The sequence below is a fragment of the Piliocolobus tephrosceles genome, chromosome 14 (assembly GCF_002776525.5).
Source record: "Piliocolobus tephrosceles isolate RC106 chromosome 14, ASM277652v3, whole genome shotgun sequence".
In the NCBI taxonomy this organism is placed as follows: domain Eukaryota; kingdom Metazoa; phylum Chordata; class Mammalia; order Primates; family Cercopithecidae; genus Piliocolobus; species Piliocolobus tephrosceles.
In genome coordinates this window covers 15417446-15443357 of record NC_045447.1, presented here as the reverse complement: position 1 = coordinate 15443357, position 25912 = coordinate 15417446, and the positions used below count along the sequence as shown (strand labels likewise).

Here is a 25912-nt window from a genome sequence, read left to right as displayed (position 1 = left end):
ATTGCCTGGCAACACAAATAGTCCCTATTAGATTAGTGTCACTGACTTAAAGGGAGAACAGTCAAGATGGCTGTTCTCCAACCACGTTGAACAACCCAGTACAGACACAGAGAAGGTAGAGAGATGGATTTCAAACAGTTAGAATTTTGCCAGAAACAGAGGCTCAAGGAAGTGAAGGTATGTGCTAGGGAGAGATAATCAAGGATCATGTAGTACAAGCACGGTAAGGACAGAAGAGAGAACACGAGGAGGATGAAGGACTATGCAAAGGTACTGGAATCAATGACAAGATTCCAGAACTGAAATAAGGGTAGGAGACACAGTAATGACAAGAGATTGCAAAGTGGGATTCCTGAAAACATAATTACGGAAATAATACAGGTACAGTTACTGATGAAGACAAGAACTAGGCTATGTCCATAGAATAAGTAACCAAGGTAAGGCAGAAGATAAAGTATGTGTAAGAGAAGAAGTCACAGAACTGAGACATTAGAGTCTTGAAAAAAAAATCATCTGAGATGCATACGGAAATCACCAAGAATAACAGGAACAAAGTTTAAACGTGCATGTCAGGAAGCTAGGTGCTGAAAGCATGAAAGTATTGGAGAGATCATTGTATAGCCAAAGCACAAAATGGTAAAGTGACTTGCCCAAGCCATGTAACTTTGACAGAACCAGAACAGGAACACGGGTAGTCTGGTTCTATTTTACGCTATCAACTGACAAACCAGCAGTTCCCAAACTTTTGAGAAAGATCTTTAAAGTTAAAAAAAAAAACTAAGTCACATAATAGTAAACATACTTTTACTATCCAGTGAAGGGGAAAATATAAAACCAAAAGAGTGGTTGTGAATTTGGTGACTGAAATAAAATTTGCTGATACTAATCATAAGCATCTAGATATATTTGTAACATTTTTATTCAATCGTTCCACAGACAATGCTTGATGTCACATGGGTATGTAAATCCCTTTCAATAATTTCTTCACCACTAAGCAAGCACCTGCTGGAAGAAAATGGCCTTCATTCCTCAAGTTACATTAAGCATTGGTTTATAATAATCATAGGGTAGAATCTAGAGGATTCTTTCCCCTGAGGAGTTTACAGTGAGGCACTGATTCTCAAACTTTTTAGCTGAGGAGTACTTTACACTATCAAAAAATTATTCAGCACCCAAAGTGCTATGCTTTGTGGGTAATATCTGTCAATATTGAGCATACTGAAAATAAAACAAACCAATTTTAAACACAAGAATATAGAAAAGAAAACATTCCATTAGCCATCAGAGCAATGACCTCATCACATGTCACATGTAGCCTCTGGAAACTATACACTTAGGAAAGAAAGAGTGAAAAAGGGGATAAAAAAAACTCTTAATATTATTATTACTATTAAACAGCTCTGATCTTGTAGACTCTCTGAAAGTCTTCAGACCCACTGGAATTCTGTCATCTAAATAAGCAGACTGGGCAACTGCACTATTTTGGTGATATCTAAAAGTAGAATAATTTCCATTGTTAGAGGTAGGCTGCATACCAGGTGAAGAATATCTGGTATTAAATATTCCACTTTCTAGTTTAAAAGGAGGGGAAAAATATTTTTGAGGCCTAAGGAAGGCAGTAAGTGGATTCACATTTGAGTATCCACTGTACTCTAGGCACTAAGTCAGGCATTTTAACCAGACAAGAGTCAATAAAATAAGAAAGAGGGTAGTATCCCTAGTGAGAGAGATAAGCTAATTGCTCAAGGCCTAAAACTAGGAAGTGGTGGAGCTATGATTGGAACCCAGGTCATACTGACCCCAAAACCTACATTCTTTCCACTGAAACTCTGAATTCAACAGACTAATACAAATGGAAGATAGTCCTGAATTTTCCAATATGCTTTTCTTCTCCTCTGTATTTTTGTTCTTTCCTTCGCCGTTAGATAACATTTCCAAGCATGAGAAAGATAATCAAACTGATTAGTGATCGTGATAATGTCTCCTCCTAGCTTATGGCTGACTTATTCTCCTTAGACCAGGGGTTCTGAAAAGATAGTCTATGCAGTAATGGCATCTGGCCAACATAGCCAAATGAGTTAGTCACTAATAAGAAAACATGATTATGTTACATCAGCTGATGTTACCTGATGGGAACAGAAGAGAAGAAAGTCAGTGTATTAGTCCGTTCTATTTACTATATTAGTTCATTCTCATGCTACTAATAAAGACATACCAGTGACTGGGCAATTTATAAAGGAAAGAGGTTTAATGGACTCACAGTTCCACATAACTGGAGAGGCCTCAGGAAACTTACAATCATGGCAGAAAGGGAAGCAAACACATCCTTCTTCACACGATGGCAGATGTGCAGAGTGAAGTTGGGGAAAAGCCTCTTATAAAACCATCAGATCCTGTGAGAACTCACTCACTATTACAAGAACAGCATGGAGGTAACCACCTCCATGATTCAATTACCTTCCACCAGGTCCGTCCCACAACTTCTGGGGATTACGGGAACTGCAATTCAACATGAGATTTGGGTGGGGACACAGCCAACCCACATCAGTCAGGAAGAAAGCTTCTTATACATGATTTGGATGCACAATTATTAAGTTCCCCAAGTTGTAACAAGAGATGCATCCCATGATCATCTCTACCAGTGCCAACCCCCAACCCTAATAAAAAACTTCCATACTCACCTTCTTTATCAGTAACTGACCAGGAATACTTCTGAAAAGGCTTACTAGATGGAAGGGGGTCCATCTCCAGCACTTTGTAAATCTGGCCAAAGGCTGATAGTCTGAGTGCGTGCTAAAGAACAAAGCATTATATTTAATCACATTTCAGTAGCCATTCATAAAGCCCTTAGAACATCTAGCTAAAAAGATACTCATAAATTCTGACATTATAACAGCAGAAGTCCCTAACAACACACAAGAAAAAAGTGTTCGAACACAACAATTGAGAAAATCAAGTTATTTTATCTCGCTAGTAGGTCAGAGTGGCATGCTCAATCTTCTACCTGTGCACTGTGGGTAATATCTTCTTTTTGCTGGATGGTCATATAGCTCAGAGCATCTGTTGGGTCTCGCTCACAAGGATCATGAAGACCAGGACCACCTTTGGCAAAGGAAAAACACAAGTATCATTTAGAACTGAATTTAGAATTCAGTAAACTGAAACAAGAAAGAGACAGTTGGGGAGAATGAAGAGAAAATGAAAACAAAAACTGAGGAACTAAGTTAAAAGTCTGCTCAGTTAAGTGGAGTAAAAAGGACACACTCTCATTTTCAACATGTTAGCACTTGTATGTCCTTATTTTATACTGGAAGTCATTGTATATCTAAGGCCAAAACTGAGTCTTACTCTGAGAATTTAGAAACAGCACAATGAATCAGCCCAAATCTTAAAAGGGATTACATATGGAAAATAAGACCAAATTTAATTCTTCCAAATTTAAAACAAGACTACAAACAGAATGAACTTCATACATTTTAACTAAACATCTGCAATTTCAAATTCAGAGTTCAAGGTAAAGCAAATTCAAAGCAGACACAATATATTATTAGTACCCTTTATGTTAGTACATATAAAACACAAATTATAATTATTGAAAAACAGTTTTATAGCACTTTTCCAACACGCATTCTAGTTGTCAAAATTCCAAGCAAAAGAACTCCTATGCAACATTTTCCTGTGTAGAGGACAAACTTGGCATATATTTAGAAAAATAAACTAAACTGAGATTTGCTGATTGTTCTGCTTCCAGAGTTTGAAACCCTTACCAGGAAGTAGTATTCCAGATGCCAAACACTCCATTACTCGTCTCAAGGCCTCCCCAGCGCCCAAAGGTCTATTACAAGTACCTATAGACTTTTCACATATAAGTTCTAGTGGCTAGAAGATATTAAATTACAAATTAGTACATGCACCAAGGGTTAAAAGGATTCCAGTTAAATGTGAGCTAACATTTCTATCTACAAGGGAGGCCAAAGAGTGCAATTCAATTTAATATTTAGGGCCCACTTAACATTTTCCCCATGATTATCAACCTTTACCCTGGGCAGAGTTTTTAAATCAAGCATTTTTAAGATTGTATCTTCAGAAGACATTTTTGTAACAAAAACTTTATATTTATTTACCCAGAAACGATCACTAAAGAAACTATGGTCTCTAATTCATTTAACAAAGACTTAACAAGCCCTCATATAAGTTAGTAATAGCTAATAACTAGCCAGTGTGCAAAACCCAGCCCACCTATCTCCCACTTAGGAAGTACACAAACCACAAATATTTCAATATAATAATAAGACTTCATTTCAGACAGCCTGTCTCAAGTATTACAATTAGAACAAACAAAGGACCAAATCTCCAGATTCAATAAACTAAGAACTCATGATATTTTGTCAAAGTAATCACTGCTACATTCGTTTATAAAATGATCTTTCACGGCTTTATTTAAATTGTTTCATAATGTTCTTAAGTTGTCTTGATTGGAGTAGGCATAATTTCCAAGTAAGTCAATTTTACAATATATAGAAATGATATCCATATGAGGTTTAAGTGTACTGTTTGCTTGACTTTAATTACTAACATGAACTTATTTGTAAATGTCTCCACTCAAAGAGAAAGCTACAGAGGTATAGGATCCTTATACCGGCCTATTGGGTAATTTTCATGGTAATGCAAGGGGGCACCAAAAGAGAAGTGGGTCAGCCAAGGAGGCTTTTGTGGGCAGCAGGTGAACAGTAAGTGATTAACCACCAGTGTAAGAAGACACTCACTTCTAAAAGGTATAAAACCTTTTTGTCAGAAAAAAATATTTCAAGCTCTGTAACATAAATACAACGAAGTAGAAGAGGCAGGTTATATGCACAAAAGAAGGATTCATTTAAAAAGATGCTTTATTTTTTTCATGGCAAACATACATAATGCATGCCTTAGCTAACTTAGGAGACAGTCATTTTCAAGTAACATCTCATTTCTACAGGATTTTCTCTGCTGCAGCTTCCAAATTTGCTTTTAGCCATATTTAAGTACTTACCCATCCTTTCAATGGTGCCCATGTGGGGACTCTGTTGCACAAATCACGCAGAATGCGGAGGACAATTACACATGATTTTAATCCATTTGCCCTTGCCTAAAACAAACAAAATGATTCCAGATATCCCTATTGAGATCTATTCTTCATTTTGGGCAGGTTCTTTCAAGTGAATACTAAGTAGCAAATTATTCATCAGTTATCAAGCAAACCAAAAAAAAAAAAAAAAACCAATTAATCAAAAGTAGTAAAATTGAGGTTTAAAAGGTACATTTTTAAAATAAAAGGATCATAATATTAAAATTAATTTCTTAGTCTCATGGCAACCCCACTCCAGGCAACCAACTAATTTAATCTTTATCTTTTCTCACTCATGTTTGATTTTATAAGAAACCATCTGAAATTCAGAATACTAGGCCAAAAAGAATTATATGATAATAAAACATCATGAACTACAGAAGCTATACTAGGCACATATCTAAATTAACTCAATTACTCCAACAACAACACTATGAGCTAGAAAACACCCCTCATTTTATGTAGTACACAGAAACCAATTAAGTGGCAGGTGTTCCAAATGAAACTTGTGCAAAGCTTAATAACAATAAGATAGTAACAAAAAGCCAACCTGAAACCATTTGGCATGTCGAAGAGACGCCAAGGCGTTCAGGCATTTCTGCCTGTCCAATAAGTCCGGAGGATCTTTCATCGAAACATTTTCTAACGGTAAAATGGGATAAAGAGAGACAGATACAATTTGACCAAGGGATTCCTATCAAATTATCAAACAAAAAAAAATAAAAAGAATAATAGCATTTGAGTGAACTAATAAGACTCCCAGAAAATTTCCTGATTTGGCTGTGTTGCTTTTTAAAAAAATTATGTGCACTATGATTATTATTTAAGTTAAGAGTCATCAGAGTAGTTCTTTGCACAAATACAATGAAGCATGAAAAATTCATTCTGTAAACAAATCAATGACAGCTGCTACTTACAGTCTGGGATCTTATTAAGCATGTATAACATCTCAGGGCACAAAATAAGTACGTAGCACTTTTTCCTTTGGCAGGATGTAAAGAAGGGAAATCTGGGACCAAGAGCATTAACAACTTTTTTAACAGAAGAAATCTCTAACCATTTTTAAGGAACACTGGAAATCAATTATGTCTCATATCAATGAGATATACTGAGAATATACTGAGGATGACAATTTTTTTACACTAGTTAAACTCATTCAACAAGATAACCATTAACAGAAACTTCACCCCATGATTGAGAACTCAAGTATCACTTTGGAATTCCCCATTCTAAACCAAAATTATTAAAATTACAAATACAAAATACAGTGAACTATGTTTCAAGTTTTATATGCCTTTTTAAAATAAAAAGCAACAAAGAATACTATTTAATTATGGCTATTCAGCTTGCCTTAGTTGGATGAAATGGCCCAAAGCAGCAAATATGCATATTTGAGAAGATGTCATATGATACGAAATTCCAGTTTAGACAGCCAAATTTATCTCCTCTAAGCTACTGAAAAACGGGCTTTTAAATTTTGGGGGTTGGTACATTACTTAAATGTACACAATATGCAAATGCTTCTTGAGTAATAATTCTTTGTTTAATACAATTAAGTCAGATTTACCATTCTCTTTAAGAATTCTCTTAAATATAAGACAACCCACTAACACTTCTTCCCAGCATTGCCATGACAGTAACAGATCGGATAGAGGTAGTGCATTTGTGTGGGCCAACTAATACAATGTATGTATTTCTAAATGGGAGGCAAGAACAATGATACTTTTTGATTCCTTCAATTATCAGAGGATCCTACTACAGCAATCAATGTTTATTTTGTTGTTGGGTTTTTTTCCTTTTTTTGAGACAGGTTCTTCCTCTGTCACCCAGTCTGGAGTGCACTGGCATGATCTCAGCTCACTGCAATCTCCTCCTCCCAGGCTCGAGCGATCCTCCCACCTCACCCTCCTGACTAGCTGGGACTACAGGCATGTGCCACCATGCCCAGCTAATTTTTTTGTAGATATGGGATCTCACTATGTTACCTAGGCTGGTCTCGAACTCCTGGACTCAAGCAATCTGCCTGCCGTGGCCTCCCAAAATGCTGGGACTACAGACGTGAGCCATCACACCTAGTCAATGTTTATTCTAATTGATGAAATGTCATTAACTAAAAAAGGCATAACGCCAATAGAAAACAAATTTATTAAAGGAAGAACTGTGGTTCTCTTTACTGGCCATGACACTGTAAAGGCTGAAGTGCTACACACTTACTTTCTGACCAGGTGAGCTCTACACCAGTTATTTGCATTGTTTCCCATTAACCACTGCTAACAAAATCAGAATACAATGTTTCATTACTCCTTTTTACTCATAAAATGGGAAGCCTCAAAAAGGATTATTACTCTGATTTATAAACAAATGTAACATGGGTATTCATTTCATAGGTGATATAGCTCAATTTTGTCTTTATAGTGATGCAAAATACACAAGTAGCTCAGTTTAATGTTTCTATGTCAAAATGCTTAACTGTGGTCAATACAAGCATCTGTGTAAAGCTCACATATCAGATAAAACAAACTACTATAAATGAATGTTTAGAATCTCTTAAAAGTTAGATATGACAAAGGTTGACTGACTGCTAAGTAATGTAATCCCAATAAACAGTATGGATCTTATTTTTTAAGATGTCAATTTTTAAATGAATACTATGACAAGCTAAATTTTATTCTATCATCTTACCAAGTAGGAATGTCAGGAAGAGGGAGACAATGGAAGAGGGAAGTAAGGCAGAGGATAGGAAAAGGCAAGGTAAGCCAAAATTCTTATTGTACTTTCTAATACTTTCATCCAGGGATCAGAGCTTGTAATCAGCATCTTACTCTGATTGTAACACAGATATTTTTAATGGGAGACAATGGCAAAAATATTTTGATAAGTTATTTCATCCCAAAGTCAGATTGTAACCACAAACTCTTATTTTAGAAAACTGAGACAGCAGCTTGCTACAGACAGTCAACATTTGAAGACAACAGATTCTACGAAAAAGAGATGAAAGGGACAGGCACTGAACAGAAGACTTGCACCAGGTTCCCTCTTCCATCACCATCAGAATGACCATGTTTCTTTTTTTTTTTTTTTTTTTTTTTGAGACGGAGTCTGGCTCTGTCGCCCAGGCTGGAGTGCAGTGGCCAGATCTCAGCTCACTGCAAGCTCCGCCTCCCAGGTTTAGGCCATTCTCCTGCCTCCACCTCCCAAGTAGCTAGGACTACAGGCGCCCGCCTCGTCGCCCGGCTAGTTTTTTTGTATTCTTTAGTAGAGACGGGGTTTCACCGTATTAGCCAGGGTGGTCTCAATCTCCTGACCTTGTGATCCGCCCGTCTCGGCCTCCCAAAGTGCTAGGATTACAGGCTTGAGCCACCGCGCCCGGCCAGAATGACCATGTTTCTTCATGCTCTGATAGTCAGAAAATCAAAAGATCCAATATGGCTTCAATATTCAGGAGGTAGAAAACAGTAGAAGAGATATAATAATTCATCTCATTTTATTTTTTCAAAGTTCTTAATATTAAAATATAAATTCATACAGTAGTACAGTGCTATCTATAAGCATAGATTGCCTGTTTCCTTTATATAATTAATAATATACAGTTTTATGTATGTTTTCATTGCTTTGAAAATAACTTCATTTAATCTGGCAATCACAAAGCTGCTGCTGGGAAAACACTGCTACTCCTGATAGCAGAATCTCAAGTTTAATATTTCTGAACTTTAATGTAGGCGTTTAAATGTTGAGGAGGATCAAAACTTTTCTGATAACACATCTTGGAGTTCTTAATTAGAAACAATAGAACTGTGAGCCATTTCATTATCTCCTACAGTGACCAGTGAAACAGATAAGGAAGAGCATGGGAGGCAGGGGTTGGAAGGTGACAAAAATGCCAAAAACAAAGAAATAGAGTGGGGTTTTTTTTTTTGTTTTTGAGACAGAATCTCACTCTTGTCTCCCCGCTGGAGCGCAGTGGTGCGATCTCGGCTCACTGCAACCTCTGCCTCCTGGGTTCAAGCAATTCTCGTGCCTTGGCCTCCCAAATAGCTGGGACTAAAGGTGCACGCCACCATGCCCAGCTAATTTTTTGCATTTTTAGTAGAGACAGGGTTTCACCATGTTGGCCAGACTGGTCTCAAACTCCTGACCTCAGGTGATATGCCCGCCTCAGCCTCCCAAAGTGCTGCAATTACAGGTGTGAGCCACCGTACCCGGCCAGAAATACAGCTTTTAAGAAAATCTACTACTCGGTAACCTAGCATCAGGGCATGAAGGTACATACAACATTCTGGCAACGGAAGCACTAGAAAGTCTATTATGCCTAACCATGTTCATTTGGTTAGAGGTTAAATCAGTGACCAGAATCACACTATACTACAGGAAATGTTGGTTGGTTTCTCTCAATGCCTTACATGCAAGCTAGCTATCCATCCCTGTTAACAAAACACTAGCCTGGAGATGGGGCAGGCAAAAAAACAAAACATGATTGCATTAAACAGGAGTTATATCTCTGGAACCCAGGCTCTTCAAAGTTAAAATAATTGAGCTCAGTATCATGAGGGGCTCCTTGACAATCAGGATGACACGGAGCTACCAAGTCTATGCTGACAGAATTTTCTAATTAGCCTAAGAATATACTGGGCAGCCCCTTCTCTCTCGATTCCTTGACGCTTTCTGGAGAAAAGACATGTCCCAAGCCACTGTCCATGCAAAACATGGGCACATAATAATATAAACAGGTAAATGTAGCAATAAGGTAGAACAGAGAAAGCACTGTTCTCCTAATTTATGTGACTAACGTCACTTGGTATGACTCTTCTTCAGTGGCAGTCTGCCACTGGAAAGACAGTGCCTAAAAGTTTGCCCTGGATTGACCGGGTACAATGGCGCACACCTGTAATCCCAGCACTTTGGGAGGCCAAGGCAGGCAGATCACAAGGTTAAGAGAACGAAACCATCCTGGCCAACATGGTGAAACCCCATCTCTACTGAAAACATAAAAATTAGCCGGGCATGGTGGCCGGTGCCTATAGTCCCACCTATTCAGGAGGCTGAGGCAGAAGAATCTCTTGAACCCAGGAGGCGGATGTTGCAGTGAGCTGAAATCACGCCACTGCACTCCACTCCAGCCTGGCGACAGAGCGAGACTCCGTCTCAAAAAAAGAAAAAAAAAAAGAAGTTTGCCCTGGATAACACAGATCCAGAAACTAGGGAAGGCAGGAAAATAAAGCCTGCTGCATCATTATCATCACAGTTATGATGGCTGTGCTGTAAAACCTACTGCCTTGATCCTAGCAAGACACATGCTAGTGAATTTCTGCCACGAAAAGCGAGTTCGCACTGGCACCAATATGAAGGGACTATGAGGAAACTTCTCTGAGAGTCCCTGAAAATCTGCCCCAGTACTGAGGAGAGAGGTGTGTCTTAGTCTAAGCCACAAGTGTCTCTGTAGTTTCCTTATCCACCTGGTTTCAAATTGCATCATAAATAAGCAGATAATTTATCACCCCCTTCAATAGCAAATATATTTCTAATTTAAAATCACAAGCAACAAAAGAAATTGAGACTCTGTGTGAAGCTCAGAATGACCAGATCAGCCTAACCACTCATGCAGTAATCCTAGACAAAAATGGGAAGTGGCCTGCATACTAGACTAGTCAGGGGAGCTGGGTAAAATGTGAGATTTTCCTCATTTATAAAATGGCAATTAGCTACCCCATAGGGCCGTGTGAGGGCTTTTAAAATAAATCATATATGAGGAAGTGCTTATCACATGGTAGGTTATAAAAATATCTTAACAGAGATTAATCTTCAATATATATTATTTGAGCTATGAGATGCCCATTAATACTTCTTACACACTGGAGAGTCCTATTTAATCAGACAATATGCTGACTATGTTAATTCACTTAACAGATTTATAGTGCTTTTTAAAAAATCACCTACTATGTATCAGGTACCCTTAGAGATGCTAAGGATAAAGGACAGGCAAAAAGACACCTGAATTATAAGATACAATATACCAGGTTTTTATCATTAGCACTGCATAAACCAGTATACTGATTCTAATACTACACATCACTGGGTGTTGAAGAGTTTAACTGTGCTTGGGTTGACTTCTTCTGACCCACCATGTGCACAGGATTTTCACTGTTAAGGCAGTTTGAGTAGGTGGGTTCAATAAGTTGACAACTACTATTTACTGAGCAACTGCTTTGTTGCAGTTACTGTATAAGTCACATTACATAAATTCTCTCACTTAAAACAACTTTCTAAGGTATTTATAATCCACACTTTAAAATGAGGAAACCTACCCAGGGTCACACAGCAATAGCAACTAATGGAGTTAAGAGTCAAACAAGGCCAGGCATGCTGACTCACACCTGTAATCGTAGCAGTTTGGGAGGCTGAGGCGGGCAAATTGCCTGAGCTCAGGAATTCGAGGCCAGTCTGGGCAACATGGCAAAACCTCGTCTCTACTAAAATAGAAAAAATTAGCCGGGCATGGTGGCATGAGCCTATACTCCCAGCTACCCAGGGGGCTGAGGCACGAGAATTGCTTGAACCCGGGAGGCAGAGGTCTCAGTGAGCTGAAATCATGCAACTGCACTCCAGCCTGGGAAACAAACCAAGACTGTCTCCAACAACAACAAAATAAGCCAAACAAAAGACTGCTGCACACCAAGATCTGTGCTTCTATGCCTTCATTAGCAGGAAACATGTAGTAATGGGGATACAGTTATTCTACAGGGCCTTCAAGTAAAGGGTTAGAATACAGAAAGAAGACGGACAACATGAGAGGAAACTTAACTATGAAACAGTAAACAATACCAAAGAGATTCACTCTGTATTATGGCAATTTAAAATGTAAATTGTGATTTGAAAGGAGTAGGTACTTAGATCCATTCTGCACAATTCTGAGGAAGTAAGTTTCATGCCCTAGTCCTCCGGTTCTGTCTGCTCTCAACCATGCCTTTTTTTTTTTTTTTTTTTTTTTTTTTAGATTTTACCCAAATATGTGGCAAGTTAAGAGAGAGAAAAGAAAGATGTGAAGTGTGTATGTATTGTGAACAGTTTGTTTGGGTGGGGGTAGGTGAAGGAAAGTTGAGATACTATAGGAAAATGTCTCCAAGAAAAAAGTTACAATAGATTTGTTTTTAACTTGGAGAAAAAAAAAAAAAAGAGTATAAATTAGGAGAAAAAAGGATAACTTTCAGCCCCACAAATTCCTGGGACCTGAATGAATCTTGTGCTTTTATTCCATGCAGCTGAAAAGAATTGCATCAAGGGGATGAGGAGCTGTCTAGTGTGAGAAAACAGAATGATACAGCCCAGGTCTGAAGTGCATAACGATAGACCAGATCCTCCAAGTTGCCCGGGAAAATGCAAACCAGTAGCAAAGATCAAAAATTGTCTTTGACGGCTGGACACGGTGGCTCAAGCCTGTAATCCCAGCACTTTGGGAGGCCGAGATGGGCGGATCACGAGGTCAGGAGATCGAGACCAGCCTGGCTAACACGGTGAAACCCCGTCTCTACTAAAAAAAAATACAAAAAACTAGCTGGGCGAGGTAGCGGGCGCCTGAAGTCCCAGCTGCTCGGGAGGCGGAGCTTGCAGTGAGCTGAGATCCGGCCACTGCACTTCAGCCTGGGCCACAGAGCGAGACTCCGTCTCAAAAAAAAAAAAAAAAAAAAAAATTGTCTTTGACAAAGCCCAGGTTAGATAAAATGAGCAAACTATAAAAGATATCAAGTGAGTCAACAGGGCTGGGATGTTAAGGACAACAGCAAAGCAAATCTTTCTGTCATTCAAAAAGAAAAGTAAGATGTATAAAACTTTAGATCAAAGCTGATTTCTTCACCTTATCTGGCTCATAGAGGTCTTTGGAAACTTCAGTAATTCAAACACCTTGAACAGAGACTATGACTCTCTTACTTTATTACAAAATCTACTCTACAATAGTGTTCTAGCAAGGGTACAATATCCTAGTTATGTTTTCAGCTTCTCTAAACAGAAGTTAAAGGCAACAGACCAAGTTGAAAGGTATCACTGAAAGCTATGACAAAATCTCATGTAAGTACACAAAACCACAGGAATAATGATGACTGAAGTTCCCTTAATATTTTCAAAAAAGAAATGAAAGGGATGCTGACAGATATAAGCAAACATGTAATTAACCTAGCCTTTGGCAACTTCAGTCTTTTTCTCATCTCCCTATATACTCAAATAATTTTTAATAATACCTATAATTACAACACTACTTAGAAATGGTTGGTTTTACACTAGAGGGTCAAGTAGAACACATCTTACCAGAATTAACATTTATCTTGACACTTCAGAAATCATTTTATAGTTCTACAGTTAATGGTGAACTGTAAAGCTGTTAAAAAAATTAAGCCATTTAAGATTGGTTCTTCAGAGGTGCTATAGATACTACACAGCAAAAAAATTTTAATGCACAGGCATAAGCTCAATTATAGATTGGATGCCCTTTGATTTTAAAATATGACTCATAAATGTGTCTGGTTTGTATCTGTTGAGTTATGATATAGATGATTTTAGTTATCCCAAAAAGCATTTTTTTTAAAAAGAGTCTACCACTTTAAGTGATTCTATGAGTCATGTCTCTCAAAAATTAAAATTCCAACTTTACTGTTACCTTTTTCTCTACCCTTATCACCAAGTTGAAATAAACTAAGAAACTGATCAATATTTATTGTGGCACTGGTATTTCAGGTAAGGGAGTAAGCAATGGGACTTGTCTGAAGTCTGGTAATGAAAAATAGCAACAGGGAGTCCCCACTGGCCCAGATAGGCTGCACTGCCTCTAAACTGTCATGACAGAGTGGCCAGTTGGTCAAAGGTTTGACACAGGAGAAATACCACCTGGCAAGTTTCAAGGGAATGAGAGGCAGAAACAAGCTAACTTGACAGGATAAAAACATCAGAAATAGCAGCCCACCACAACCCCATCATGAACTTCTCAAAACTACCAATAACTGAATAGATTTCTCACTCTACTTTTATGAGGATGACATTGCCAGACAGCAGTTCTTCTTAACTTCAGAAGAAAGTTAGTTTAAAGGATGATTCTCACATAAATCACATTCAAAATGTTAACAGGGTCACAAACCTCCTAGAAAAAATTTACTCAACATTATCCATTAAAAAAATTCAATCACCCAATTTACATCCCTTACACTATAAAACAAGTCTAGACACAGACATGTACAAATCTTACAAGATTATATAGCTATTAGAAGTCAAGAGCAATATGATGCAAGTCTTTTTTTTTTTTTTTGTTTGGGTGGAGTCTTGCTCTGTCACCCAGGCTGGAGTGCAGTGTTGTGATCTCAGCTCACTGCAACCTCCGCTTCCTGGGTTCAAGCAATTCTTGTGTCTCAGCCTCCCGAGTAGCTGGGAGTACAGGTGCCCACCATCACGCCTGGCTAATTTTTTTTGTATTTTCAGTAGACGGGGTTTCGCCAAGTTGGCCAGGTTTGTCTCGAACTCCTGGCCTCAAGCAACCCACCCACCTCCCCCTCCCAAAGTGCTGGGATTACAGGCATGAGCCACCACGCCCAACCAGGATGCAAGTAATTTTGGAACAATGAGTAAATTTGAAAATAAAATGTTTTGGACCACATTTAATCCTGAAAGCTGACCATTAAGACAAACTACATAGAATAAGTTGGCTGACACCAATAACTTAATGCAATACTAGACAAAGTAAAACAGAACAGCAAATGGTATAAAAATTAAAGCAGAGTTAAAACCAACAAGACAAGTACAGGTTTTTGAAATAACATTTTATATTTTGAATTCATACATTTTTGCAAAATATACTGATTATGTAGAAACAAAGCCATTTAAAATACTATTAAATAGAGTGGCATAAAACAAAGCCTGTTATTTCCTAAATTCATAAAACATTGTTAACATAGCTTTTACATGAAGAAAACAAACAACAACAACAAATATATACATATATATGCATGTGTACCTCCATCCTTCTTCTCCAATTCGTCCCTAATTAGAGGTGAGGTAAGTATCACCTTCAAAGTTAGTGTGGGCTCTTTTGTATTCCGAATTATAATAGATGCCTCATTTACACATTGTTCCACTTGATACTTCTCTTCTGTGAGTTTCTGAAAGTCACCAAGATTTCAAAATCACCCAGTTAATTAGACTGAAATCTCAAAAGAAAAAAAACGAATGGTTGTACTAAGTTCTCAAATGTTATTAACTATTAATATTACCGTGCTCAAACGGCAAAGAAAGCCTGTAACTAGTTCTTTACTGGGGATAACACTTTTCTCTCCTCCCAACTTCCAAGAAAACCCTCCTTCTCCATTCTTTACAAAGCAATCACAATGTTAACCATCCATACAATTATGAAACAATATTTAAAACCATTCTAATATTTGAAAGTAAAATGCCAACAGCATCAGTATGTGATAAATGGTAAATTGTTCTTAAAATTAATACAGAGAACTATTATAAAATAATAAATAGCTGGGACTGCTCTCCAAAACAATAGCTCTTTTTGTAGAACAGCCTAAACAGGAACTCCTACTTGGCAAAAACGTATAAGATTATGGAGCTTTTCAAAGAGCACCAAATAAGCATGAATGAAAAAGCATCTCTGCACAGCCACTCACCAGGAGGAAACAATGAGTATAAACAAGTAACTTCTTCCCTTCTCTGATAACAGGTCTCAGAGATCTTCCAATGGGACCTACCGCTATGGGACAAGTCATCTGACATCTACAGAAAACCTACATTGCTTCTTTTAACATACAAATATAAACAAATATACAATTTAAGTAGGGGCCTCCCACAAAGTAATCACCCAATCAGAATTATATATTAGGTTATGCTTACTATATTATTATACATTAAATATATGATTTAATAAGTTACACAGGGCTTTTTTTCTTAGTGTTGAAATTCAGTATCTATTACCTGACATACAGTAGCCAGGCTGAATGGAGACACTACCAGGTCCCTGCTCATCAGCGTGTATTCAAAGAATTCAAAGTCACTTACATAAAAATAGCATTTTATCATTAAACTATCCCAAAAAAGTAGGAAAGGGAAAACTCATTATCCTACTTTTGAATAGAGGAAGCCAAGGAAGGGAAAGGCCATACAGTAGATAAAAGAACCAGAATATAAAGAAACTGCAAAAAACAGCTCACATTCATTTTGTCACTAAAAGAGCATTAAAGATGTCTATCAAAGAATAAACCGAACTTCATTTTTCAATTATGCATGTCGATCACCATAAGACACACCCAAAATAATAAATATGATATGCATTTTGTGCTACACTAATTTTAAGTAATTTCTGGTTTTAGTCATCCTCCTCCTCCTTTGCTCAAAGAAGTTCTAAAATCATCTTAGGAAAGAATATGAAGAGAAAAGGTAAGGTATAACCTCAGCTAACTAAAGTAGTTAGATAACTGAAAGGTTTGCTATGTTAAGTGCTCAGGAAAAAGATTTTTGGTCAATAAGAAAATAATATCATATCAGATACTGGTTTTCCACACAAACAACATGAAAACTGGGCAGGGCGGGGGGAGGCGGGGGGCAAAGGGTGCTCGGGGGGAAAGGTTTAATTGTAAAAGTCACACTTAAAACAATTTCATGAATATTATTAGTAACAATACACGTACACATATGTGTATATATGTGGGCATGTGTGTACATGTATATATTTTAATCTGAGATTAGTGTACAATCATCATCCCCATTTTACAAGAAAATGTATCTTTACCCAAACATAGACTTATTGTTGGAGAAATCTATTGGCTATGTTAAATTGAAAGATACTTCTAATTTCCACCATTAGTCTTAAGACTTCACACCTCTTTTACCTTCTGCCAGATAACATTTCGAAGACCTAAAGATATTTATATCGTTTTCAGTCTTCTTTAGCCTAAAAACCTTCAGTCTCCTAAAATTTGAGATGGTGTGTATACCCTGTACACCCTCTAGGGTAACCCCCTTGAATACTTGCGAACTAGAAAAGAACATTTTTAAACTGCGGTGCTCATAAATAAACACCCTCACTCAAGAGAGAAACAATGTGGAGTTCACAAAGTTGTGATCTGCACAGAGAAAGCTCAAACAATGCCAACTAAAGCTTGGCCCAATCTTCTGTATCTTCAAAACAGGAAAGATGTGACAGATTTTCTGAATACGAACTCCAATTTACTACTGCACTGGTTCTCAACCCCTTTTCAATGCTGCAACATCTGAGGATGAGGAATATGATCATTCTCATAAGAAACAAGATTCATGAAACGAACAGAAAGGGGGTGAGGTGGGTGAAAAAGCCACTAGTATGTCTGATTCTGATAATTCTAGATTTAAGAGTAACGATGTTTACTATACTAACAGCAGAAATACAGATTAAATGCTAAAACAACATAAAAAATTGAAATGGGAACTTTATTAATATTCTAATAAACTACAAATATAGTTAGCCAGAAAGCCCATTAATGAGCTTTCCACTTAGTAAAGCTTTACTCCATGTTTAATACATAAAGCTATATTCCACTCTCCTTCCCCCAAATGATCACAAAAGGATTTTTTTAAAAGGGAGGGAAAGGTAAATAAATTCAACCCTATGAAAGACCAGAAAACATTTCTCCATCAAAATTGAAAGTGGAAAAGCCAAGTATGTTCTGTCACTTTAAAAACCATATATGAAGACAAAATGATAAAATAGTGTCCCCAAAATTAATACAGGAGAATGTGCCAATCAGTAAAATAAATCTGAGTGTCAAGAATGGTACTAAAAAATCAGAGATGGTTTTGAGGGTCAGTTGGTGAATATAAAAGAAAATGATCTAGTAACAAAGTGAATAAAAACAAACTTAGAATTCATACATCTTAAAAAAAGACCCCTTTTAAAAGATATACAAATAAAAGAAACTAAATTTTAAAAAGTGAGTAGTGGAGGGAAGCATTCAACAATTCACAAGTTTGGACCTATGGACCAACATTTATTTCTATGACATTGATATGAAGACAAACTGATATAAAATTATCAAAAGCTATAATTTAATTGGACCACAGACAATATGCATCTGATACTGAAAGATGATCACAGATTCCCAGTGATGCAATGAGTCCTTGGGGTAGGCTGGCAGGGCAGGTCCTAGAATGACCAGAACCCCAGAATGGTTACCTTCATCCCTAAGGAGGCTTCAGCCTTCAGCAGCATCCTTCGGGGAACATGCCAACATCAAATTTTTCTAAATGCATCCCAGTGTAAAAAAGGTTTGGAGACAAGAAATGAACAGTGATTTCCCGTTAACAGAACAAAAACTGTTAATTTCCCATTAACAGGTGACAAAAAACTTTTAGAGTCTTCAGTTTCAAAAATTACTTTCTATGAAAGTCTCTCATTGATAAGAAAGTCTCTTATTCTCTAGAAAGTATCTAGTCTAGGTTGTTTTCAATCTTCCAATTATTTTCTGCATTACACCAACCCTTCCAAGAACTTTATAATGGTGAGACCTAGTCTGGAAAAAATGAAGATTCTCATCAAGACACAACGGAAAAGTTTAAGACAGTTCCTTAACGGCCATCTTAATTTAGTAAATATATCCTGAGTACAAATCAGCAGAAGTTTGCTTTAACTGTGATGAATTAGTCATTGACCCAGAGTAGCAGTACTTATTTTGTCTGTGTCTATCCTTGCTATTATCAATTCTGGTTAATAATTTTTTCAAAGTCACTACCTATTTTCACCTTTTTACAAATTCGCCTAGAGGTGCAGTTAAACTGTACTCACCTGAATCTGAATAGGAAGATTATCTTTGACTGTATTTAACAGGGTCTCTGTGGGTTTGTCTTTGCACATTAAAACCAGCTCCAAGTCCATATCATCTTTAATCAGCAAGCCTTTTGCAACCAGGCCAATCCTCATTACACCACACAATGTCCGACCACCTTGATCCCTAAAAATAAAAGTCTGCATGATTACTTTCACAACCTATTTCCCAAACTATAACTTAATCATCACTTGGCTTCCTGAATATCCTTATGAACTGATAAGGGAGTATGTAAATCCAGACATTCAGGTATCCACAAAATTAAGTCTCAGATTTGAGGCTTATAAAGTATCTATCTTTCCTTAAGGATTCAATGGGGAACATATTTCATACTACAGATCTTGTAATTCTTTACTACATTCATATTGCTTAAGAAAACTAAAAAATACTGCATCCTCTTAAATATTTTTTCAAATTGTTCTTTTTAAATTTCCTTCTGGCCAGGTGCAGTGGCTCATGCCTGTAATCCCAACACTTTGGGAAGGTCAACACAGGAGGATCACTTGAGCCCAGTAGTTCAAGACCAACCTGGGCCAACACAGAAAGACCCTGTCACCACAAAAAAATTTTAAAAAATTAGCCAGGCATAGTGGCATGCACCTGTAGTGCCAGCTACTCAGGAAGCTAAGAAGAGACGATTGAGCCCAGGAGTTCGAGGCTGCACTGAACCATGTTTGCACCACTGTACTCCAGCCTGGGTGACAGAATGAGATCCTGTCTCAAAAAATAAAAATAAAATAAACTTCCTTCTGTTTTAGGAGTAATTAGGGAATTTGTGAGGAACATGAATACCATGGTATATTGGGAAAGAACATCAGCACAGAAATCGAAAAGACCTGGATTCTACTCGTGGTGCCTGCTGACTCAGTATCCACAACAGTAAAATGACTATTGGCTAGATGAGCTAAAGTTCCTCCCAACTATATCATTCTAAAGTGCCTCCCATTCTATATCAGCTTATGGGGAAAGGAGAAAAATGTGATAAAAGTATAGAGCTAAGGAACGAAAGATTAAACTGCCAGCATATGTATTCCAAATCCAGGAGTAGCTAAAAGAGCAAACACTCAAAGAACATCAACTCATGAATGGTGCATAAGAAGAGTGCTCATCTATCCTTGATTTTAATTCTAAAAGTTTCTTATTGGTTCATTTCCCTTAATCACAAGTGAAAATATTAACTAAGCTTAACCGTCTTTCAACAAATAAGCAAGTGTTTGAGTATGGCAAACATATTACAGGAGTTACAGTCTCTCCTGCTCCTGAGGCTTACTCTGTAGTTAAGCAACAAAAGCAGTAACAGTGTAAGTGCCCTGCTTAAAAGGGGAAAAGAAAGTAACATTTGAGCACAAACAGGTATCACATATTCTCACTTAAATCTCACCACAAGCCTCCATTTGGAAGACAAGAAATGTGAGCCTCAGAAAAGTTAGTTGTTCAAGTTCACCACGAAAGTAAAATGGCAAAGCCTAAATTCAAACCTAAGTTGTTCTGACCACAACATTCAGGTCCCTTACATTATATGATTGCTTCCCAAGTTCAGAAAAGGGAGAGGTCAAAATTAGAGATGTCAAGCAAGGCAAACTGAAAGTCTGACTTCAGCAGAATCTTGATCTGCCTAGATGGAAAACAGTCATTCTAGCTATAAGCCAAGAATCAGCAGAGTTGGGTAAGAATCAGTAGAGTTGAGAATAAAATGGAAAGGGAGAAAGGAGAGAAACAAATTGTGGCAGTGGAAACTAGAAAGGAAGTTATAAATAATCCAGCCATGGGTTCAGTGCCTGGCACACTTATAGAGATTCAATAAACATTAAATCAATGAAAAACGGTAAAGGTGGTATAAATATAGACATAAAAAGCATTTTAAAGCAGGTGACGCAAGTGTAAGCAATTGTCTGATATTAACAATAGAGAATTAGTCGTCTTTGATTTCTTCTTCCTCTGTATCCTTGTCCTCTCATTTTTCCAAATCTAATATTGTAATGGTTTATAAATTCTCCCTGTATAATCACCACCAAACTTGCAAACCAGTTTCTTCAGGCTTTTATTACCTCTCATGTAGACCACCTCAATAACCTCCTCCTCACTGGCCTTTCTGACTGACCTCTGCCATCTCCAAAGTACTGTATACAGCAACCAGAATAATCTTCCAAAGGCACAGATTGGATAACACTCTACCTACTATTTCCTTGGTGTCCCACTAAACACTTGGACACCTACCATACTGGAAAGCAATTTAGAAAATGACATCGCTTCCTGGTTCAAATCCTGACTCTGCTACTTACTGTGTGACACTGGACAAATTTCAAATAACTTGACTTCTTTTGAACCTGCTTCCTTATTTGTAGAACAGAAATAATACCTTTCTCACAGAGTGGTAGTGAGAATATATGTAATAAACTTTGGCCAGAGCCCAATAGATACTAACAGCTCAGTAAGTAACAGTTATTATTCCTCAAACAATTCCTATACTTTCTTATACCTAGATCACTGCTGAGATTTTTTTTCTTTCACTTTCACCACCTGCCAAAACCCTATCCACCCATCCATCCTCTGAGCCTATTCCAAGTGCTACCTCCTTCACAGAGCTTTTGCAGACTCCCAGAACCAGCACATCATCGTCTCTCCCTGCTCTGTACTTTCCCATGTTATTCACAGGAAATGGAAGCATAGATGCTAAGAAACCTGGATCTGGAGTCAGAGAAACTTGAATATGAATCCTGGCTCAACCACACATATTTACTAAGTAGCCTTAAGCAAGTTAAAGTTTGTTAATGATTCTGAGTCACTCGTTTTTTTATAACCAAGTTTGGAGCACAGGAAATTTCACAAGTAAAACAGGAGTGGAGGAAGGAAGATAATAATATTAGAGACTAGTAGATTTGTTCCAAGAAAAGTACTGTAGTACAGTACAAGAAAAGTGCTGTAGTACAATAGTTGGCACTCAATAAACAGTAGCTATTATTAGCTCAGTTATTAAATTCTAAACCATAATTATGATATACTTGGTCTTGTCAGCCCACAGGTAGAAGACAGCATGATTGAGCAGAAAATAAATTCCTAATTCAAACAGTTGAATTTGAATTTAAAAACCGGAACATAGCCATTACTGTAAAGCAAGTAACCCAATGTATTTGAATTCAGTATATGTAAATTTCTTAAAATTAACAAAATTATAATATTCCTAATAATATATATTGTAGGACCTTGTAAAAGTTGACTTTTGAATCCATTTTTAAAAAGGTAAAGCATTAAGTCAAATTAGGAGAGCATAGGTAAAAGCTGCCTAACAGTGCCTGGCAATGGAAAATGCTTAATTGCTTAATAAATACAAGCTACCCCCCACCCATCTCTGTGTCCTTCAGAGTGGTTAACACTCACCAGGCGCACAATATATGTTTATTACCAGAATACAACTCTGTCCTTGGAAGACATGCCTGCCTCTGATATAAGAATAGAATCATTCTGCACTCCTTGAGTTCCACCACATGGGAAGGATCACAGGCAAGGGCTCAACCAGGGACTGTTCCACAAAACGGAAAGACTGTATATAGACAACCAGGAGCATCCACACACAGAAGTATATTTTAAAATCCAGGCATGGCATGGTGGCTCATGTCTGTAATTCCAGCACTCTGTGAGGCCAAGGCAGGAGGATTGCTTCAGGTCAGGAATTTGAGACTAGATTGGGCAATGTAGCAAGAGATGCTATCTCTCAAAAAAAAAAAAATTTTTTTTTAAATTAGCAAGGCTTGATAGCACACACTTACAGTCCTAGCTATTCAAGAGGCTGATGCAGGAGGATCACTTGAGCCCAGGAGTTCAAGGCTACAATAAGCTATGATCACACCACTACACTCCAGCCTGAGCAACAGAGCACCCTATCCCTAAAAAAATAAAAATAAAAATAAAACTTCAAATAAAAGTGTGGAGCATATTATCCTGTAAAAGTCTTTAAATCAGACCTCATCCAGTTAAGCAAGTCTATAGGAGTGCTTTCCAAAATATGCCAGGCTTGAGAAGCAACAAAATTAGAAAATTAAAAAGACCTAAACTTCACTGAAATGTACACTTAAAGTTAGTAAAAATAGCAAATCTTATGTTACATATTTTACCACAATAAAAAAAGTTTTTAACATGACATAAACATGTAGCAAAGTGCAATTTAAATCTGGAATGCATGACTATTTAACTTGCACAAGAGCTGAGATACACATAGAACTAAATAATTAGATACTACTATTAATGAACATGAACTCTAACAGTAACATTTGTACAGACATCATATATGAGAAAAATTACACTACATTTCCAAGAACCTTCAAACTGACAAGACTATGACCAGACACAATGTATAAACTGCCTGTAGTTAAAAAAAAAAAATTATGCTCTTCAGCAATAAAATTGACACACTGATTATCTTTCATCTGAAGATTAAAAAAGGTTATACTATCTTTCAGTGAAGAAAATCCATTTATCAATACTTTCCTACTATTATTTACCACATTGATTTAAAGTTAAAAGCTGCAAAAACTCTGTAACCTCTTTCATTTACAAATTGTAGCCAAAGCAATGTTTTTAAATTTATTCATACAGTATAGTCAAATGAGCTCCATCTTTCAAAGTTAGACACTTATTCCAATCATAGTGACAACTGCTCAAAACAGCAACTTTAAGCTTAGCCTGGCATAAAAAGGTTATAATCTAACTCCAGGTACCATTTCAGTTTCACTAATCTATTGTTGTCACAGCACTTAGAATATGCTACTATAATTGTTGAAGGGTGTGGCTCCCATTAGATCTTTATCCAATCCACAAATATACAAACAGTAATTACGATATGCAAGACACTGCTAAATTCCTGGGAATCAATGAGGTAGATACAGTCAAAAATACCTTTAAAATATATTTTCCTACACTCTTTCTTCTACACAAGGATTTTTAAATGCCTTACAAAAATGATACTTCATGATCTCCCCAGAGATCAAAAACACTACTATTTATTTCAAAATTTAGGAGGCTGAATGAACACAGGAAAAAGATCGTAACTTTCAAACATAATGATTTTAAAGGACTTGGTGTTCTCTCAAAAGGGATCCTAAACAGGTCCATTTTCTTTCTCTGGCTCTAATCTTTATTCTTTTCTTGCTTTCCTTTCAAATTTAAGTCAGAAAATCTCCATGTAACATTTACTTCCTTGGTTATATAAGCATAAGACAAAATCCAAAAAACAGCATTAACACACACTCAATCCAGCAGACCTTAGAGCTTTGCTATGCACTCTAGCACAGCGTCCCAGAGGTCAGTCCACACTCACTTGGAATAGTTTTCTCCGGCCTCATCTTTCTTCGCTTCTGTCTCACCCTCTGTTTTTGTGCCTTTATTTGTTTCATCCAACCAATCTGAGACATGTTTAAGAGCACATTCAACAGTAGATACCATATTCTGAACAGCTTCAAGTTCCTCCGGAGATGGATAGATTGTTGAATGTTTCACCATAACATGGCGATCATCATTAGCAAAAGATCGAATAGATCTCTGTTAAGAAGAATGAAAACAATTACTTCAACAAAAGAAACATCACCTGAAAAGGATAATATACAACTCTATCTTTAGCCAATCCATAGCACTGTCTACTGTGAAAGAGTTAATACTGAAGCAAGAAAAAACTGCTCAAGAGTGGGAAGTAAAACTGCATTCTATTGAACTCCTCTCCTCACCAGAAAACAAGAGATCTTCCACTCATGTTTTGGTAAGGTTCACCTCAGTCACTCTTGGCATTATTTATAAATAATGTTATCTTGGCCAGGCACAGTGGCACATGCCTGTAATCCCAGCACTTTGGAAGACTGAGGTGGGCAGATCACTTGAGGTCAGAAGTTTGAGACCAGCCGGGCCGACATGGTAAAACCCCGTCTCTACTAAAAATACAAAATTAGCCGGGTGTCGTGGCATGCACCTATAGTCCCGGCTACTGCGGAGGCAGAGGTTGCAGTGAGCCGAGATCACGCCACCGCACTCCAGCCTGGGCAACAGAGTGAACTCTGTCTCTAAAATAAATGAATAAAGTTATCTTTTAGCTGAACTGACATACTCTGAATAATACTTCAAAAAATGTCATCCACATCATGCATCATCTACAAGAATTAGATACTTCTTAGCTTCAAGAGAGTCCCAGAAATGCAGGATGGTGAGTGACTCATAAACTGCCAAAGACTTCTAACCTTTCCAAACTGCCAAAGACTTCTAACCTTAAAAAAATTAAGATTTCAGGGCTGGGCATGGTGGCTCATGCCTATAATCCAGCACTTTGGGAGGCTGAAGTGGGAGGATTGCTTGAAGGCCAGAAGTTGGAGACCAGCCTGGCTAGTAATGTAGCAAGATACAATCTCTCCAAAACATAAAAAAAGTTAGCTAGACATGGTAGCAGGCACCTATAGTCCTAGCTACTCAGGAGGCTGAGGCAAGAGGATCCCTAGAGCCCAGGAGTTCAAGGTTAAGTGAGCTACCACTGTGTCACTGAACTCTGACCTGGGCAAGAGAGTAAGACCCATATCTCTATTTAAATTTTAGAATGTGGGATTTCACAATATAGAATAATACAAAATAAAAAGTTATCTGTGAACACTATAAGAAGACTATTTTAAAAACATTAAAATAGTGTTCACTATTTGACATTCAAACCTTTGGTGCAAGGCTTTATTTTTTAAATAGATTAGTGGGACACATTCCAAATGCAGAGTGGGAAAAATACACACTGCAAAATGACAAGCTAACTTTCAAATATATTATATTCTCAATCAAAATCTCCTCAGGATTGATTTACTTAAACTGTTAACAAAAATCATTTTAAAGCTCATTTGGGGAAAAACATAAATGAGACTATCAAGAAATACTCTACAAAGATGGATGGGTGGTACCATTAACTAAAATGAAATATCACATCAGTGGAACAGACCAGCACCCAGAAAATGAATGA

At 37.3% G+C, this 25912-nt stretch overlaps 1 protein-coding gene across 2 annotated transcripts in view; it reads right to left on the bottom strand.

The window, feature by feature from the left end:
• STRBP (spermatid perinuclear RNA binding protein) overlaps nt 1-25912 on the bottom strand; it is a 159766-nt gene that overhangs the window by 48285 nt on the left and 85569 nt on the right. For both annotated transcript variants that reach the window (XM_023217191.1, XM_023217192.1), the window contains exons 3-10: nt 24251-24471; nt 18897-19062; nt 15093-15237; nt 5652-5743; nt 5027-5122; nt 3768-3879; nt 3005-3102; nt 2682-2793 (exon numbers count right to left, since the gene is read on the bottom strand). In XM_023217191.1, coding sequence (XP_023072959.1) covers nt 2682-2793; nt 3005-3102; nt 3768-3879; nt 5027-5122; nt 5652-5743; nt 15093-15237; nt 18897-19062; nt 24251-24471 — 1042 coding nt within the window. The remainder of the gene's footprint in view (nt 1-2681; nt 2794-3004; nt 3103-3767; nt 3880-5026; nt 5123-5651; nt 5744-15092; nt 15238-18896; nt 19063-24250; nt 24472-25912) is intronic.